The sequence below is a fragment of the Thamnophis sirtalis genome, unplaced genomic scaffold (assembly GCF_051295495.1).
Source record: "Thamnophis sirtalis isolate CommonGarterSnake01/CBP01778 unplaced genomic scaffold, rThaSir2_p1.2 scaffold_7, whole genome shotgun sequence".
Lineage (NCBI taxonomy): Eukaryota > Metazoa > Chordata > Lepidosauria > Squamata > Natricidae > Thamnophis > Thamnophis sirtalis.
In genome coordinates, this window is record NW_028261387.1 from 25333783 (window position 1) to 25353505 (window position 19723).

General features: G+C 36.7%; 1 protein-coding gene across 2 annotated transcripts in view; it reads right to left on the reverse strand.

The window, feature by feature from the left end:
- CACHD1 (cache domain containing 1) overlaps positions 1-19723 on the reverse strand; it is a 123161-nt gene that overhangs the window by 50107 nt on the left and 53331 nt on the right. For both annotated transcript variants that reach the window (XM_087719545.1, XM_087719544.1), the window contains exons 3-5: positions 16525-16673; positions 10777-10883; positions 959-1085 (exon numbers count right to left, since the gene is read on the reverse strand). In XM_087719545.1, coding sequence (XP_087575671.1) covers positions 959-1085; positions 10777-10883; positions 16525-16673 — 383 coding nt within the window. The remainder of the gene's footprint in view (positions 1-958; positions 1086-10776; positions 10884-16524; positions 16674-19723) is intronic.

Genomic DNA, 19723 nt, shown 5'->3' on the forward strand with positions numbered 1-19723 from the left:
ACTATCTATAATCCATCACCTCAGCCTTTAATCCAACTATACCGGAATGGGTTATACTGATTATCCTAATACAGCCTTTAGTATTCACTTTAGTACTAGTACAACTAGTACAACTAATACTTTAGTACAACTAATTGTAGTGTTTGCCCTTTAGAAATATTTTTTTTACAAATAATCACTTTCATAAAATAGAATTGTAAGAGCCCTGATATGTATCTATGTCATATGATGCACTAAAAATATTAATTTTTTTAAGAGCAAAAATGTTTAAAATGTCATAAGGGAAAAGAGAACAATTGCCATTTATTTTCTCTTGGATTGAGAAAGCTAAGAGAAACTACTTTGTTTAATGGCCACTAATTTAGTGACCATTCAAAAGTTGCCAAGATCACTAAACACGTGGTACTTGAAGTTCCGCCATTGTACAACTTCCATGGCCATGTCATTGTGATCTGGTTGCTCAGCAATCAGTCCTGATTTCTGACGATGGCAGTATCCCACGGACACATGATCATGATTTGTGATCTTTGCTGCCATCCTGTCACAAGCAAAATCAATGGGGACACTGGCAAAAACTCAGGAGTCATGATCACACGAGGTCCTTGCTGAACAACCCATGCTTTTCTCACTTAATGACTCTAAAGGGATTGTCAGAATTACAGTTGCTAAGTGAAATGGTCAAATGATGTCATTCTTTATTAAAGCACTTAGAGACAAGAAATTACAGTCCCAATTACTTTTGTTAAGTGAAGGCTGCCTGTAATGTTAATGGATATAATTTTTTAAAAATCTATGTTTTGTAAATTGGAAGATACTGGAAGGCTACACTCTGAATGAGTTCATCATCCTAATCTTGTCATTTGACATCCCTGGAATCTAAATTCTCTACTGGAATGACATTACTAATAAAAGTATTTTTATCTCCAAAATGCTTATACTGAATTCATCAAAAACATACCTGCTGCGGTGTTCATAATTGCTTTTACATCGGAATTTGTGAGCTGGAAACACAGTAAAAATACCTTCTTCTGAACTAAAGTACTGCCATTTGATTCCAGGATTTGATTTCAAATTATCGGCAAGGACTATTAAAAATATAATAAAATAGAAAAGGAAATTAACAGTATTATAAGGACAGGAAAACATATCTTAAATGTTATTTGATTAAAAGTTTTCTTAGTATAGCGCCAGGCTATCTGAAATGATACCTCTAGATAACTTTCATAAGGAATGTACAGTATGTGAAAGCCCAATTGCCATTAACCATAAGCCTACTTTATTTTCATGGGTTTAATAATATTTTCATGGGTTTAATAGTGTTGTCCTCAATAAAATAGGTGCATAGCTCCTATTGTTATTCCTTTCAGCAAGTATTATGGTCCAGAGACTACATTCAAATCTGCAAGACACAATACTGAGACAAACCAACAAATATGCATGGGATAAAGAATAGAAGGGATTTTCTTGGAGGAAATTTTTTGATATACTGTATTTCAGATTTTATACCATTACAACAGAACATGTATTTTAAAATAACAGGAAGGTAATATATGCTAATATGTGAAGCATAGGAACTTTACAAACCTTTCTGAGAAATCCCCCCCCCTCACACAAAGAGACTGAGGAAATAAAATTTTAGGATTTGTGAATAACCATCTTGTACTCCCCCCGCTGAACTAGAATTAAAATGTTCACCCAAAGAGAGGTTATATCATCTGGTCTTATTTCAGTGCTGCTATTATAGAATTCAATTTGTTAGAATGCTAACAAGCAGACAGTTGTAAGGGAAATGGATTTGGTTGAGTTAAAAAGGAACAAGGAAGCTCTCCAGTCAAGACTATTTTAGAAATGGTTGAGGAACAGTAAAATGCTGGTGACCTCTGCAGCTCACATAGCCCTTGATCTGTCAATGCTGACAGTTACACATTTTCCTCCCTGTGGCTATGCAGATACTGATCATTTCATAGTCAGCCTTTCAAATAGACAACTTGGTGTCTTGCTGCTGAAAGAAGAGGCAAAGTAAGGAATCTAATAAGCAAGGGGCTAATTATCAGCGGACTTAAGGGGAGTTCTTCATAGATAGCAGAAAGGAAGGCCTTCTATTCCCAACAATTCATTCTAAAGGATACAGCCTTTTCCCCAGCAGCCCCAAATGAATGTTCAAGTGTTGATGTTGGCTGGAAAACAAGTTGACAGAGGAAGAATGAGGGAATCAATTTTGCTCGAAACCCTAATGGTTCGCGTCTGACTTCTAAAGAAACTTTGAATAGGAATACTCTAGTTGATATGGTAGGAATCCTCATCCTCACATTTTCTCTTGCTCCAACTCATAATCTCTCAGATCATACCTCTGCTAGTTTACCAAATGATAAAATGGAACTTCTTTGTAAACAACATTAAATGTACATTAAAGAATAGGTAATAATTCAAATCTATGTTCAAACCATAGCTATATATTTATATTATATCAAGTTTCTTATTCATTTCTCACTTTTGTCACATACTCATTTTTAAATGGTTATGTTTCTTCTCCCCCCCCCCCCAAGTATAACTCTTTCTCCAGGTGTCAAAAATCCATTAGAAACAGACGACATCTTTATACTTTCTACTAAAATAATTCCCACAAGGAAAAGATTCGGGTTTCCTTTGCTGAAATGAAAGAGGAATGTAGTTCCAGAAATTGGCTTTCTGACACGTTTTAAGATTTGCATTCTAGCTTCAAATTAACTGCACCTATTAAATATCATTCTTAAACAGAAAGATAAAAATGATGTTAGATATGATGAAGTTTTCTTCCCCTTTCAAGTAAATGCACATATTGCACACTTGGGACAATGTTATTCTCATTTTACAATTACAGAGTTAAGTACAGAAAAAATGTAGAGTAATTTATCCAAGGAAGCAAAGCAGCAGAGCAGGCAATATAAGCTTTAGGGAATTTCATCCTAAATTCAAGTTCAGGTTACTTCTCATTCTCACTTATTTTTGTAAATTGTGTTTTCTTAATTATTCAAACAGAATCTTTTCAAGGTTTGGTTTTTAATTTATTGAGACATGATTTTAGTTGATATTTGACCTTGGACAAGAAACAGCTGTTGGATACATTTTACCACTTAAGCACCAGCTTTATTCGTGTTTATTTATTTAGTCTTTCTTAGACTGAATGATAATAAAAGAAAACAAATTAGGTTTACAAACAGAACTGCTATTCAGTAAGTCTAGGGTTAAGACAAATTATTGATCCCAATAATAGGTGTTAAAAAAAACAAGTCTGTCAAAAGGGCCTTTAAATACTGACTTCTAAAAAAAGAAATCACAGATATTTAAAATACAGTGACTAAAATAGAAAATCACAAAACGCTTGATCTAGATACACCAGCACGTCTAAAAGTAGTAATTGCACCAAAGGTTTTCACACAATTCAGTATCATGCCTTTTTAGAGACAAAGCTTCTCAGTATCCATTAATTCCATATGCCTTTTTGCACATGCATTAAAGTATTTGTTGGGCCTTCGCCTCCTAATTTCTCAGTGGTCTGCCACCAGTCTTCCCATGAAACAAACTCTGATCTTCCTGCACATCCACCAATTTTCTCAGTGCCTTCCCATCAGCCCAAGATCTTCCTGCACACCCACCAATCTTCACAGCACCTTCCCTCCCTCCCATCCTTCAGTTGGCTCAACCTCAGTAATCTTTCATGTCCATGAGATTATCATTCTAAAATTGCCAGTTCTTTTGTGCTAATGGTTTCATCTCATCCCACTCCACTTCGGAATTACCCAGAAGCCAAACGTTCTCTCAAAGATGGCGATTATGATCTGGTAGCGAATGCCAAGAGACTGCAGTTGTCCGAGATGAAGAATACAAAATCACTATTATATCACTGCAGCAGAAAGCATTACCCACAAAGCTAAACTGACTTCGTAGTTAGTTAAACTTAAAGATTGTTTCATTAGAGCATGTATTGTCTGTTTATATACTTCTGCCCATTCCCTATGCTAAGCCTGCTAATAAAGGAAACATAGTTTATTTTATATTTCTACAGCAGGTTAACTACAACTATCGTAACAGTACTGCTGCTGCGACTTAGTGGAACTACTTAGTTCAGAGGTGGGAAACTAGGGCCCCTTTATGACTTCCTGAGAGTTCTGGGTTCAGAGTTCAAGTTGAGCATGGCTGGCTCAGGAATTCTGGGAGTACACAAGTCATAAAGGGGCCATAGTTCTCCACCCCTGGCTTAGTGGAACTGCAGCCAGTTAGTTCATTTTCAATGCTTAGCTACTTTACTCTTCACACTAGAGATGTCCAACATTGGCAACTTTAAGATCTGTCATCCTGCCTGCCTTGGGAATATTGGGAAACTCAAGTCCACAGGTCTTAAAATTAACAACGTTGCCCCCCCCCCCTTTATGTCATCAGAGAACATCAGAGGTTGAGAGAATTAATGACCTGCTCCTTACTGCTATGTACTATCAATAGTATAATCACCGGAAATCATACAACAACCCCACAGCCCAACCTAATCAGATGAGAAGCCATATTTGGCCTTCCTGACTTATAAAACAATGCTCTCCAAGAAATATGCCTGCTAGAGGAATTGCTTTGCTGAACCCTGACTAAAACTTCATCTTGATGACAGAGCTGCCTGCACTATTTCATTGCTAAGCTCAATAGCCTCCTAGCTAAAATTTAGTCATTCACTAGATCAACGCAAAATTTGCACTGCAGCAGATTGTTTTTAAGAATAAGCTGGAGAAAGGGAGGGGTTTGTAAAAACACATACACACCCAAAACGTCTTCCTTTCAATGACTTCTGAAAGATGAAAGAGTTTCTCATTTATAACAAAGGCAGGAAGTCTTGTCCTCGGTTTGAATTGGATTTGGTGCAGTGTTGTGCAACCAAATATAAATGACTACAAGGCCAAACTATGATGTTGCCCAAGTATTACATGAGCTGATCCTTGGTAACCTACTATCTCAACACAAAGGAACTCATGAAATATTATATACCAAAACATCTCATGTTTAATTGTGAGATAAATACAATAAAGTTAAGCAATATAATATTTCTCATAATAATTTAACTGGCTTTGCTTTTGTAAGACCAGTGATCCTCCTTGGCATAAGTAGAAATACTCAGAGGATGAAACACGTAAATTTAAATATGCATGAAGGTAAAGCCTAAATTACGACAATCCTATAAATTAGGCACTCTCAGAAAGAATTTGCACACCATTTTTTTTGGCTTGTTCTTGCTATAAGATTAAAGCTTCAGCAATGGAAGATCAGAGGTGAAAACTGAGTCTCAAATCTTATAACACAAGGGCAATGTTGAGACATATTTCAAAGCTGGAAAGAATCTATGGCAGTGTTAGATATAAAAGCTAATGGTATAAACCAATTTTGATCCAGACTTCCACTTTTGCAATAGATTTGGACAGAGAACATTAGGCAACAGATCACCCAAGGAATAAATCTTCCACCTCAATGATTTTTATATTTTTGATAGATTCATATTTATTAGAATATGAAATCCACTTGTACTGCAAAGCTGCTAATTACAAGATAACAGCATTGTTAACAGTGACGTGCAGTCAGGGGAGGCAGGGGAGGCAGGGCCTCACCACTGTCATCATGAAAAGAAAAAAAAATTAAAAGGAAAAAGGCTGAGCTAGTTGCTGCCAGAGTCACAGTCGATGACTCTGCTTAGTGCTTAACTGTTTAAAAAAGCCTCTAAAAAAGTGCCCTCTACAGGAGGAGGCGGGAGAACCACGTACCTCATTTAGTCTATCTTTATGATCACTCGAGCAGAGTTAAGCAAGGGTTAAAGAGCCGAGGTGGCGCAGTGGTTAAATGCAGAACTGCAGGCTACTTCAGCTGACTGCTAGATCAGCAGTTCAGCGGTTCAAATCTCACCGGCTCAGGGTTGACTCAGCCTTCCATCCTTCCGAGGTGGGTAAAATGAGGACCCGGATTGTTGTTGGGGGCAATATGCTGACTCTGTAAACCGCTTAGAGAGGGCTGAAAGCCCTATGAAGCGGTATATAAGTCTACTGCTATTGCTATTGCTATTAAAAGCCGAAAAATTCCTTATGTAGATGAGGCACTTGGTTCTCTTGCCTCCTCCTGTAGAGGGTGTTTTTTAGAGGCTTTTTTAAACAGTTAAGCAGAGCCATCAATTGGGGACTCTGGCAGCAGCTAACCCAGCCTGACCTCACCAGCTCTTGCCTTTTTCCTTTTACATTTTCATCATGGCAGACAAGAGCAGAGTTGAAATCCTCTGTGAATTAGCTGGAAAAGGTATGTGGGTCGGAGGGAGGGGGAGGAATTCAAAATTAATGTAATTTGTAAGTAATTGTATTATTGTAATTTGTGTGTGTGTGTGTGTGTTTTATCTGCCTCTGCTGGCGTGCTTTTGGACGCCCCGGTGCTGTGTCCACCATAGAGGTGGGACGCCTCTATGGCGGACACAGCGGCAGTGCTTTTGGATGCCCCGGCGCTATGTCCACCATAGAGGCGGGACACCTCTATGGCGGACATAGCAGCAGGGCGGTTTTTGCCTCTAGCACCGGGGTGGCAGGGCGGCTTTTGCCCACTTTCAAGAAAGCTTTCTTGAAAGTGGGCAAAAGCCACCCTGCCGCTCCGGCGCTAGAGGCAAAAGCTGCCCTACTGCTATGTCCAACATAGAGGCGTCCCGCCTCTATGTCGGACATAGCACCGGGGCGGCAGGGTGGCTTTTGCCCGCTTACCTCACCAGCCATAAACCTCACCGCACGTCACTGACTGTTAAATGTGCTCTTTGGCAACAGATTCAAATTTAAATCTGGTTGTTAAATCACTGTTTGACCATATCTGCATACTATTTCATTTCAGACAAAAATACATATGTAAATGCTTTTGTAAAAGCTATTTGCTTTTGAATTAAGCGTTTCCTGTTTCTGCTACCAGTATGGACTTTTTCTCCTAAAAGAACTATCTCTTTTTGATTGTTTCTAGAACACTGATCTAGAAATATGGTACAGGGATTGCTTTTTTCCATCCTATGTCACCCAACACCCATATTCAAGAGCAATTTATCAAAGTAACCTTGTGCAATAAATAAACTATGCTCTGTTTTTAGTACAGGTTAGCCCTGAAAATGAATTTTTAACTCTTTCAATATGTTTTGGTTCTTGGAAATATTATCCTTATGTTCTGAATGTTATTATTTTTATAAAACTGTCATTATGCATTCTTCACCTTTGGTTCTCTCTTCACACCAGGAATGAAATTTATAGCAAGCAAGAACTGCTATCATTTTATGCACAGTTTTGTCAATCTTTATTATGAGTTCAGAGGGAGTCCTGGTTATATACTTGCTCCTTCGTGGGAAGTGTCATCAAAGATTTAAACCCAAAACATGCTAGACAAACAGCAATTTCATCTCGCTTGGCTTAACTTCAGCCGGTTTTAAACCATCTAAATCCCAACAGCCCCAAGCTCATCCTCAGAGTTTCCAGAGTTAACAAGAGTTGTGTTTTTGTTCTTTGTTTTTCTTAATTCATATTCTTTTCAATCTTTTTGTTTTGTTTTATTTCTGTTAGTTTTTCTTTTGGATTTTAAAGAGTTGTATGGTCTAGTTTGTTTTGAACCTGAAGACTAGAATATGGTTGCCCAGATTTTTAGCTTCCCTGGGCTGCCCTGAATGAAAATGAATTGTCTTGGGCAGCATATAAAATATAGTATATAGTTAATATGCATGAATAACAAACCTTTTAAAAATATTTTTATTATCTTGTGGAGCCACATTAGTAGCTATCTAGGGTTAGCCACACCTGCTCTAGATGTTGTTGGATTCTGTTCCTGACCAAGATCTCTATTTCCTACAGATGGAGATATACTGCATATAATCTAGAAATCCAAATTGGTAGGCACTGTTTTTCACCAGAGTATCAATTAAATATATAATTCAGTATATACTGTACATGCACAAAACAACAAATATTTATGCATAATGAAGTAAGGAGAAACAAAATAAGCAAAAGATCAAAAACAATTATGAGAAACTTCTAATATTAGACATAAAACTATTTCCAAAGAAATCATTTCCACAGGATTTTTGTAAACTCTTTAACTTGTCATCGCAACTCTACAGCAGAGATACGGGTAAATCCTTTGGCATAATTTTTGGCTTTACATGCAAAATATATATTACTATGCTATATTGTTATATAACATCCAACAGAAAATCTGCTTTGCTAACCTCTGGCTTATTAATTATTACAAGACTCTCACATCATCTGGCATTAAAAAAAAATACCCTGAAAATCACAGCAGAGTTTTATCAGACATCATAATTAGTGATTTTTGAAGTAAAATGCAACCTGACAAACACAGTTACAACTTGCAAACACAGTTAGCTTGCAATACCTTTGTCTGTCTCTGGGGAGTATGGAACTCCAATCCTACCTCTAACCTAAAACTGGTTTTGTTGTAGATATTGTAAGATATTAAAGTGCAAGATTTCATTTTAAAGATTAAAGAAGGTGGAATGAAGAAAAATAGAGTCCTAAATTACATCTCTTAGGGTTTTCATCAAGAAAGAAAGAGAGACATCTCTGTGGGGAATTCTTGCAGTTTGAGGAGATGGGAGCTAAAATAAATGCACCTGAAGGGAGGAAGAAAGCATATTTTTTCAGTCCCTGCTTATCTCACAAAAGATTGTACATTGTGGTCATAGAAAAATCAGCACAGCTTTATAGCAAAATTGGTAGTTTTCCCCAAGGAGAGGCAAATGAACTAAACTAGCTGAAGGAAAGAGGGGGAATGGCGCACAATTTTCCAAAGATAAAGAAGAAAGCAAGCAATTAACTTTCTAAGACTGTTTAACTTTCAGAGACAATCTATCTTTTGAAAAGTGACCACATTATTCAAGAAGCAGATGGTTTCCCTACTGATGTCATGTATTAATCTTTTATCTTAATTGGGGGTGGGGGTGGTTTACTTTCTTGCCTTCTCAAAGGCAAAACATACAGAAAAGAATAAATTCCAAACATGAACAACAAAAAAGATGTGTTCTTACATCTTTTCTTCCTGATAACTAAAAACAGGTTCCTAGGAGCATAATGCTTTCTTTGAAGCTTCATTGAAACAAACTAAGGTACAACTCCCAAAACCAGGAATGTAAAAAAGTTGATGCCCTGGCAAAGATTTTACATCATGGAACTTCTACAATGAGATATTATAGGCTTTGGAAGTAGGTATTGGGGGCTGGGGACTTAGAGCAAAATGGATATACTTAACTCTGACTCATTGGGGATTTTATTTGCATGCAGATGTTGCAAACCTTTTTGAACTTTCTTTATGCAAGTGTTATTTGAGGGATATCCCTGGTGGGTAGGGCTTAATCAGTGGTTAAGCACATCTATTTTGGGAATGTTTCAAAAAGACTCATGTTAACCCAATAAGAACAGAATGCAAAGATGGAAGCAAGAATCTCAGTCTGTCTCTGACTCTCCTTCCTCCCCCACTCTCTCTTATCCATTCACATGCAGATGATCAGCAGTGATTTTCTAAAGTTTGGTGATGCTAGACAGATTGACAATTTACACCAGGCCACCACAGATGGAAGCAGAAATGTAAATATTAATATTGAATCATGAAAAAACAATGGAACTGACAGAGAGGTATATACCAGCAAACCATTTTCAATAATCAACTCCACGCCCTTCTCATGTTGTCAGTCAGTCACTACTGTTAATATAACCACTTCTGAAGCTAGTAAAGGGTAACAAAGCACTTTAAAGCCAGGCCATGACTTTACTGCAGTTTGATGTTTCCATATCAAAGAGTCTGCTGTAGGGTACCTTAATTTCCCTTCATTGAAGAAAGAAGTAAGGATAGTCCAGGAAGCAGGAAACAGAAAAGGAAAGAGAGCAAGATTGAAACACCATTTGATTTGCTAATGGGCCCATCTTCACAAGAATATATTTTTAAAAAATCCTAAATAAGGAATAAACATCCTTATCACTTGCAATAAAAGGAGGAATGTAAAAAAATTGGATTCCCTCAAATCTGATACATCTTAGCTTCAGCTTTGATCTGAGCAGCTCTTACCCCATCTTCTGCTTTATTTTCATTTATGAAAAAAAAAATTTTTAAATGAAAAGAAAGTTGCAACATGGTACAACTATCATCTAGAGTATTAGATGAAAAAGAGTGCCCCCTCTTCACAATACATTAAAACCCATTATTTACATTTGAAAGCAATGCCAAAAAGTAAAAACTACATTAACCAAAGGTTGAATCCCTTGTGAAAGTCTTACAGCCTTGGACAGAAAGATCACCCTTCCTCTTTTAAAAAGTAGCAAACAAATGGATCTGTTCTCATGACAGAAACTCCATGGTGCATCAAAGAAGTTTAAAAAAAAAGATTCAAGGCATCTTCAAACATCAAAATTAAAGGTGGTGACTGCAGAAGACTGCACATTAGATAGAATTTTCTGAGATCATAAGCATTTTGGACTCTTGCTATTGGGAATTAACATAACTGATGGCAGAACAGTCAGAGAAGATGGAACAGAGGGGGAAACAATCATCAACAGTTCTTACATAGAATGTTGAAATAAATCTATAACTAAAACCATTACTGTAGAAAATCTACTTTCTATCATTATATCTTAAGTGAAAAATAATGTAGCGGGTTCAGAGGGGAGTAAAACTGGGTTGCTATGACACTTGGTCTGAAGGTTTGGCAGTAAAATACAGCAACTTCTGCAAAACAGATGCTTTACATACCGGAATTTAAATCACGCCCAGGATTGAATGCTCTGCTATTCACGGTGGTGGACAATCTATCACAGCTAATGGTTCTAGACACGTTAGTGTTAAAATTGCCATCAAACCTGAAATGAGCCCAAGAGAAAAACAAATTAAGACAAATAAGCATGTATACTTGTTTCAATTTTTTATAGGGACACACAGGGTTTTTCTCCATCACCACCAACAAACAGCCTTAAATATCGAGAAGACTAGTCAACTTGATTTACAAACACAGAGGCATCTTGGAAACAGACATCAAATAAATGGCAGACAGCACCAAATTAGCCACATTTGAAGGAAGAAATGCTTTTGAGTTTTAGCAAATTTTACAATTCATCACTTTCACTTAAGTGGTATAATTGTTCTGCAGAAAGATGGGGATATTCCAGCTGTATGGGCTTCTTCACTTTGACTCCAATTTTCTTCTTCAGAGAAAGGTTTTTTAAAAAAACCTAGCAGAGATGTGTAGTAAGTTGCAACCAAAGCATCAAATCCATATTTAGGTCATAGTATGAGAGGTACAAGACATTTCAGCCTTTGGCATTTACAAAGACTCCTAGACTCCTTATCTACAAGTCTCTGTTGGGAAATGTCCTTCAAGTGAAAGTTGCAGCTATAGGAGAACAAGCAAATTGGAAAAATAAGGGTGGCTTTATTATTTCATCCCTGATCCAAAAAGAGCCAGTATCCATGCTTTGCCCCTGATCCAGATCAAACCCAAAATCTTATTTGGAGTGAAAAATTCCCCCGCCCCCCAAAATAGCAGGTTTATATCTTTTGGTGGGTATGGATGGAGAGCATGGTGGTTTTATGTGGTGTTATGACAACAGCACATACCAAAATGGAAGTGCAGAAATGATATGCATGAACATCTGGAACAGCAAGAAAGACATATATTATATGAGAAATGGAGAAAGAATATGCTGCCAACAGAATAAAATATGAAAGTTCAATAAATTAATGAGATTTTAAGAACATTAGAGTTTGACATTGCCTGTGTTCTCTGATAAGAGCCAGAAAATATGACATATCCCACTGCTTAATTTCTTCCCAAATCAATATTAGAGGCAGGCAGGGATGGATTCTCGCTAGTGTTACTGCCGGTTCTGAGATCAATTCAATGGAAATTGTTCAGTGCATGCACAGAACTAAAAAACAAGATGGTGGCAGTAATGGTGGCTACCGGGGAACTGGTTCTGAGAGGTATCCAGTCTGGGTTGCTGTCAGTTCTGCGACCCAGGCCGGCATACTACTACCGGTTCGGCCGAATCAGGTGGAACCGGTAGGAACCCACCTCTGGTAGCAGGATGGAAAGATGGTAGAATAAGAGTGGAGTTTTGGACATGTCATACAATCCAATCTTCAATAATTTGGTAATCAAATGTTGTTATGCACATTGAAAGATTAATTTTCCATTATTTATCTATTCAGAACCACAAGGATAATTATGGAATATAATTATGGAATAATAATTATGGAATAATAATTATGGAAGGATAATGTAGATAGGCTTTTATCGGGTTTGCAAAACAAAAACAAAAAATGTTGGCCACAAAATCAGAATTTCTCTGATCTGAACTATATTTATTATCGGATCAGATAAAAAAATCAGAAATATTTCCATTCTTTTATACATTTATACATCATTTGCAAATGATATTGCAAAGAAGGAAGGAAATGCTAAGTAAAATGCTAAGTAATATAAATTTAATAAATACATTTTCTTTTACAATATCGCTTAACAGATAATAAACCCTTAATGTTCTATTTGCACATTCCAATGTGTATTTTGGTTATATCCATGTAAGAACTGACTGAATAAAATGAGCCATGCATTCCTCAGTCTACTCAAATTTACTTAGAGTTAAATCAAATTTATCTTCTCGGGATTAAATGTTCCCCTAACAGCTAGCACGATTCCAATAGGAACTTTTTTGCATCCCCAAAACTGTCCTCACTAAAAGGAAATCAAGAGTGTAATTATTCAAACTGCTACATCGAATTGTTATTTCCAACACCTTTACTAAATTCTAAACCTGCTATCACAGTTAATAACTGACTAAAACCAGGATGAATAATTAAGTATCTTTTGTCCTGAAAGGTGTTTTATTTATAAACCCTAAAAAGTGTTTATATAATGATTGTATATTTATTGCACCAACATGCAATCAATTCTTAATCTACAGCATTTAAATGTAGAATTTAGACATAGAGGAGTTATTCTCTATACTACAGTATATGAAAACTCTTCCTTCTGGATTCACTTTAATGAACAACTGGTCGAAACTGCATCCCGAGGGGGGGAAACAGAACTGTGACTCCCCCTTTGATCTCTTCCCCATGGAGAAATTCGCTCCCTGCCTAGCTTGCAAGATGTTCATTTGATTGACGTTTGCTCTGATGTGCAAAGCGCTTTGAACTTCAGACATTTAATTCCCATCAGGCAGCAGTCATTTTTATTCTCCTTCAACAAGATTTACAAGCAGAAGATCAGCAAATGGAGAAGATAAAATAAATTTGCAGAAGCTTTGAATCTTACATCAAAATAGTGTTCGTGTAAGCGCCAACCGGATTTTATTCACTATTCACAAATAAATCAACTTGTGTGCAGTTTCAGTTTTATAAAATGAAGAAAGAGAAATGGGCATATAAAATGCTAGTCATCAGCTAAATGTGGTTACTATATTAAGCTCCCCTGTTATTTTGCCATATTTTCTGTCAATTTCTCATGAATACGCTTCATTCTCATGTTCCCCAATACCAGCTGCAGAACAAGGTCATTTAGAAACCACAGTTTTCTTTAAAGTGCTGAAACTAATATGTTTTATTAATGGCCAGTCCTGTTCTTGTAATCAATATTTTATTTGCATACTGCAGAACTAAAATATATAAAGCAAACAGCATTTTTGAAAAGTTCCAACTGAGTCTTAATCTAAGCTAATAATGGAGGCCTGCTTTGAAGGCACCTACAGTTAACCAAGATTCCTCAGACTAACTCATGGTCTATCCAAACACTAGATAAAAGAAATGCAGTTCTGTAGCATTATCCTGATACTGTATTCAGCATGAGAACATCTGATACTAGGAATTCTGTTGTATTATCAAATTCATTTAATAATTAGGAAGAGCTGAAAGAAAGGAATGCTAACACTGCAGTGCCAATCACATCCTTCCCTAAATTTTACATACTTCCATAAGTACCACCAAACATATTCAGTAGTTACCAATTACTATAATTTAATTTGTATCATTCATTCATTCATTCATTCATTCATTCACACACCCATGCACATACATACATACACCCTCCTATACAAGATCACCAGACTTTCCTAATCTTTGTAAGTATCTTTGCATACTGTTAGGATTATCCTGTACTAAAACCAAACCATTTTAGCATTCCTGACAATGTAACTGCACAAAGAACTTGAAAGATCAGTATAGGAATTTCCTTATCTCTCCATTTCACAGCCCAGGAGAGGACAGGTAAACAAAAGAAAGAGCAGCGATAAAGCTAAAGCTGCAATAGCAAATATTTAAGCAGCTATTTTATAAGAGTGAGCCAGGTCACTTTCTAAAGGAATTATCGTAAATGATCTTCAAAAATAGATCTATAGGTTTACCTATGTAAATATTACATGTAAATGTATTGAAGGCAGAGTGGCCAAGTAATAAGTTACAGAGGTAAATATTTCTCCAGTGCAATTTTTTCATTAAGTGAGATAAATAAAAGCAATCCGTAAGATGAATCTTTTTAAAAAAAAATACTAACATTAATTAAAATACAGAAAACAAAATTTAGGCACATGTAAGTTGAATGTATGAGTTACTAAGGATTTAATATGCTATCAATTTTTAAAGTTATCAATAATTATCTTAAGATATTTAACAGTTTTAAATAGATTTATAACTAAACATGATGACCCTTCTGAAGTAGTGGCTAAAAGTGCTGTGAAAATATCTATCATTTCTAGTGCTGCCTTAGGCCTAGAAGTCAGTTCTGGAATTCTGGGAGTTGAAGTCCAAAGGCCATAAAGGGGGCATAGTTATCTACCCCTGATGTAAGGATTGTAAAACATTTCTGAAAATGTTGTCAAGAAATGTGCATGAACTTAGCCATGCAGTTGCCAGGAGTCAACACTGGGTTTGATAAATAATAAAAAAACAGTGGCTGCTAAATGCACTGACCAGTAAAAATAAAATATCTATAAAGCATTCAGCACAGTTTTATCAATTTTCCTAGGGAGGAAAAACCCAGGCTCCACAGGATTATCCCAAAGTTATGTATCCTCTGCACACAATTCAAATATATTTTACTGTTGTGCACAATTCAAATGTATTTACTTACATACAGTTACTTCAAAGTCTTCAGTGAGTGTATCTAGACATGCCCCTGAATAATAGTTCCTTTAAGATTAGGCTCTGCTATTTTTCGCATTGCTCAAAATAAGTTGAGACAGGTAAAGTTTTGATCTTCTCAAAACTGCCATTATAAGCCAATTTAAGTTTATTGAAATATACAAATAATATAATCATTTGTAGTAATTTTGTATTTGTTGCAGTTTATCATTATAATTCTGGAAGTCTTAATAGAGTAAAACAGAAGCATGTTTTAAAAGGCTGCAAAAAAGCTGTTTGTTTATAGGAAAATCACTTGTGGGCTTTGACAGATGTCCACTCAGACACTAGCAATTAATGAAATATATAACTGCAATAAGAATTCCTCCTAATGCCTATTAATAATATTAAAACACGTGGAAACCACTTTTGGCACTAAATAATTTGCTTCAGCAGGGTAGGGCAAAACCTTTAGTGTAACCTATGATTCTAGTGAGTTTTTTTCATACAACTGAAAGTAGTAGTGCTTATGTCTAGCCTTCAAAGTTTCAGCTGTTGCAGTACCCCTGTAGTTGCATGGTCTCAATTTGGGCATTTGACAACCAGCTTGCACTTACAATAGTTGCAATATTGCACAGTGCCATGATTGCTATATGTGAGCTTCCCTGCCAGCTACCCATAAGCAAAGTTGTTCCCATAAATTGTTCCCATAAGTCATGCCACTTTTTTTCCTATAAAAAGCATATTGGAAAAAGGATTTCATACTTCTTGGCACATTCCCACCTGCCTGCATTCTGTATCATCTGCTCACGGCGTCTGGCAACCTGCCCACATTCCATAGCACCTGCCCACATGCCTTGCCTAGGATTCTGGCTTCTTCTCGTTTAAGAATCACACAATCCTGAGTAATCCTGACTGCCAGGATTGCTGTTGCTAAACAATTGAGTCATGTGACACCACCATTTATGACTGCATTCCTTGGGGAGAGAAATCCTATCCTAATTGTCACTGTGACTCGAGGACTACCTGCATAACCTGTTTATAGATGGTTTTTTTGTGGACTGACAAGTTTTCATCAGTCACTTTTATAACTGTTTTTTCCACGTTCAGGTTACCATTATTTTAAAATAAACAGCACTAATCATTATTCCTTAAACAACTGTATGTTATATATTAGGGCTTGTGACTGACTGATTGACTGGCAGACAGAAAGATAGATATTTCTATTCCTTGACAGCTACTGTGGTATAGTGATTAAAGTGCTGGACTGTGATTGGCGAGACCCAAATTATAATTCTCTTTTAGTCATAGAAGCCATATTGATGACTTTAGGAAAACAAACAAAAGGCTTTTCCCACCTCCAATAGAAAATATTTGAATACTTACTCCATCATAGATGGTGGAATGGTGCAACAGTCCTGAATTGCTGTGAGAGGAGATGTCAAATGAGCAGTGTATGAAGCTTCTACTACATGTTTGTTTCGATTTACCACATCCAAGTAGCGGTTAAACTTTTCCCGAATTTTTTTGGCTAGCTGGGAAATTTAAAGAGAAGAACAAAATCAAAACTGTGTTGAAACATTTATATTCTATATTCATAATGCAGAATATGCTCAAATTGCAAGAGAAAGCAATTGATTCTGAAATATATTTACATTCATATTTATATCTAATCAATAAAACTTAACAGCTTATAGATAAACCAACAAGTATGGGAACAACTGCAAGATTTACTGAAATTGTTTCACTTTCTGTTTCTGAGTGTTTTTAAGATCTCCAGATTTTTCACTTCAGCCGTGTTTTCTGACATAGAACTCAAACCAATCTCTCATTAAAATCAAAAAGGTATCACTCATAAATTAATTTTACTGAAATCTAAGTAATGAATTGATAAGCTGGAAAAATCTTAAATGAATATGCATATAAATAGGTGCATTCCACATTCGTTGATATGCTATATGTGATAGAAAAAAGTAATGGTAATAACCCTATAATATTCAAGTAGCATTAACAATTGAATCAGATCTCTTTTTAAAATGGTGGTAGATATATCTGATCTATAACATAGAAACTTGTCATAAAAAGCTGGAATTTTCCATGCTAATTCAGAATTTACTCGTCCTGATCGCCTAGAAAACAGACTTTTATTGGTTCTTTCCAAAGTCAAGAAATTCTAGCCTTAAAAAGACCTTCAAAGGTCCAGGAAGATAAGAACCTACTGCAAAATGGGAATCTACTGAATGGCTGGGCAATTAATTTTCCCAAGGGGAAATTTATGAGAAACTGGGAATAAGATAAATTTGAGGGCTTATGTCCCACCCACTGTACTTGCTGCCCTGCTCCTTCTGCTGTCCAACACCCCTCACTGCTGCTGCACCTGCCCCCCCTGATGTTCCAATGCTGATGCCCCACCCCTGCCAATATCCCATCCCCCACTACCAATACCATGGGCCGTACTGGGACTGTCTGTGGGCCAGATGTAGCTTGCAGGTCATAAAATGCCCAGGTCTGATCTACTGAATTCTCACCCCATTAGCCTAACACCCAGAAAATTTAGAATTCTGCTCTGCTAGCCTGCTCAGGATGGAAATGTTAAATCACTACAGAGCACACGCATGGAAGAACGTAGGTTTGCTTTGTAATATAGTTGACAGGTGGCATTGTGCAGATACACAATCACTGTCATTTATTCCAAATGCTACTATTGGTTGAATTGGATAAGCACAGTCAGAATGGATAATACAGCTATTACCACTGTACCACAATGAAAACAGTAGCTCTGCAGTATACGTGTCTTTTATTTCAATAGTTTTCTTTACACATCTTGTTCAGCACAAAAATACATCTGGAAGCAACTTGTTAAAACAAGAATATATTCTGTATGCACGGACACATACACACATGTATATGTAGAATTTTCTGCCCAGTTACTAACTAATCCCATTACACAACCGAGTGTTGAATATTATATGGTTTTCTCCAGTCCATTTGAAGTTTTCTTAATAATTCTTATTCTGAATCCTTAAGCTCCCTATAGTTTATGGTCTGAATGAAGAATAATCTTACAATAATTTACAGCTCAAAGCAAAATGTTCAAATGTTCAGCAACTTATTTTAAAAGTATTCTGCCTTCAGAAAAAAAAGACTAGATTTATTTAATTAGTGTTGGGTAATTAGATGATACTTTTTAATCCTCCTCATTCTATTTCTCCATATACCTAAATTTTACAAAAGGAAATGATTTAAAAATACAGCTCAATTTGTACATATAAATATGTAATTTATTTTTGTAGTATGTCTGCATTTGATAAATGTCTCCCCTAACTATTAATAACAGGCCATTTCATCATGATTTACCTTCTTATGTGAATAATTAGGCCTACAGTGATAAGTGCAGGGGCCCTGCCTCAATTGTTTCTATCAAATTCTACGACTCAATTAAGGCTCTCCAAGGACACCCTTTTAACAAAAATGTTCAAATAAAATTACTTGTAGCATTATATTTAATTGCCATTATAGAATGATTTATTGCTAATACTCCAGACGTTTATTGCCCAATCTAAGTTATGGATTTCTTTCAACTAGAATGCCACACATAGTTGAATGTTTCTGTGGGTTGAGAGTTTGTCAACTTCAATGTTGTCTCTATCATAAGTGGCTTACACATTAGGATTAAAATATCAACTAGCTGCTCAAAACAAGCAAGACAATCATGAAAAGAATGCATGGCACAGGTGGGGAGGATAGCAACATAAACCAGGGCCCCCCAATCTTTTGGGTACCAGGGACCGGTTCCCTGGAGAGAGGTTTTTCCACAGACTGAAGGGGGCGTGGTTTTGCATACTGCCTGCATCCCATGGATGGGGCTTTGCTGATTTGCATGCTTCACTTGTTTCTGGCAGGCCACGGACCGGTGCCTGTCCACAGACTGGGAGTTGGGGACACCGGACAAACAATACAAAATCCAATATAAAAAGAATAAAACCAATAACTCTCCCCTCCCCTGGGGAAAACAAGCAATCAAAGGAGCCACTTGATGAGATCCATCCCACTCTGGGTTCTCCAGGCCCATTTGGCAAAATCATGTCTTTGGAATCTTGTGAAAGAGTGTCCAATCAGGGGACAGTTTAATCTCTGCAAGGATGATGTCCCAAAGAGATGGAGCCATCATAGAGAAGGCCCTTTTTCTGGTTCCCACTTCAATGTTGCTTATGGTACTTCCTTAAGCAACATTCCCTGCCTCCCCGCTCTGATGGGTCAGGTGGATGTAAGAGGTCATTCAAAAGTACTGGTCCATGAAGGGCTTTAAGGACCACGGAGTCCTTTGAGAGTGGGCGGCATACAAGACCAATAAACTCAAACTCAAACTTTAAAGGTGACAATAATGTTTCACAGAGCAGGCACAGCTAACATAAAGTCAGGTATTCTAGGTCCCACAAAGTGACAGTGCTTTATAGTTGGAAGCTGGAGCACATTAACTCTCCCAGAGAATAAATAACAGTAGAAAGTTAGTTGGTTCCCAAAGTAATCAGTACCCATGAATGGCTTACTAGTAAAAAGGGTTAGAAAATACATAATCAGCATA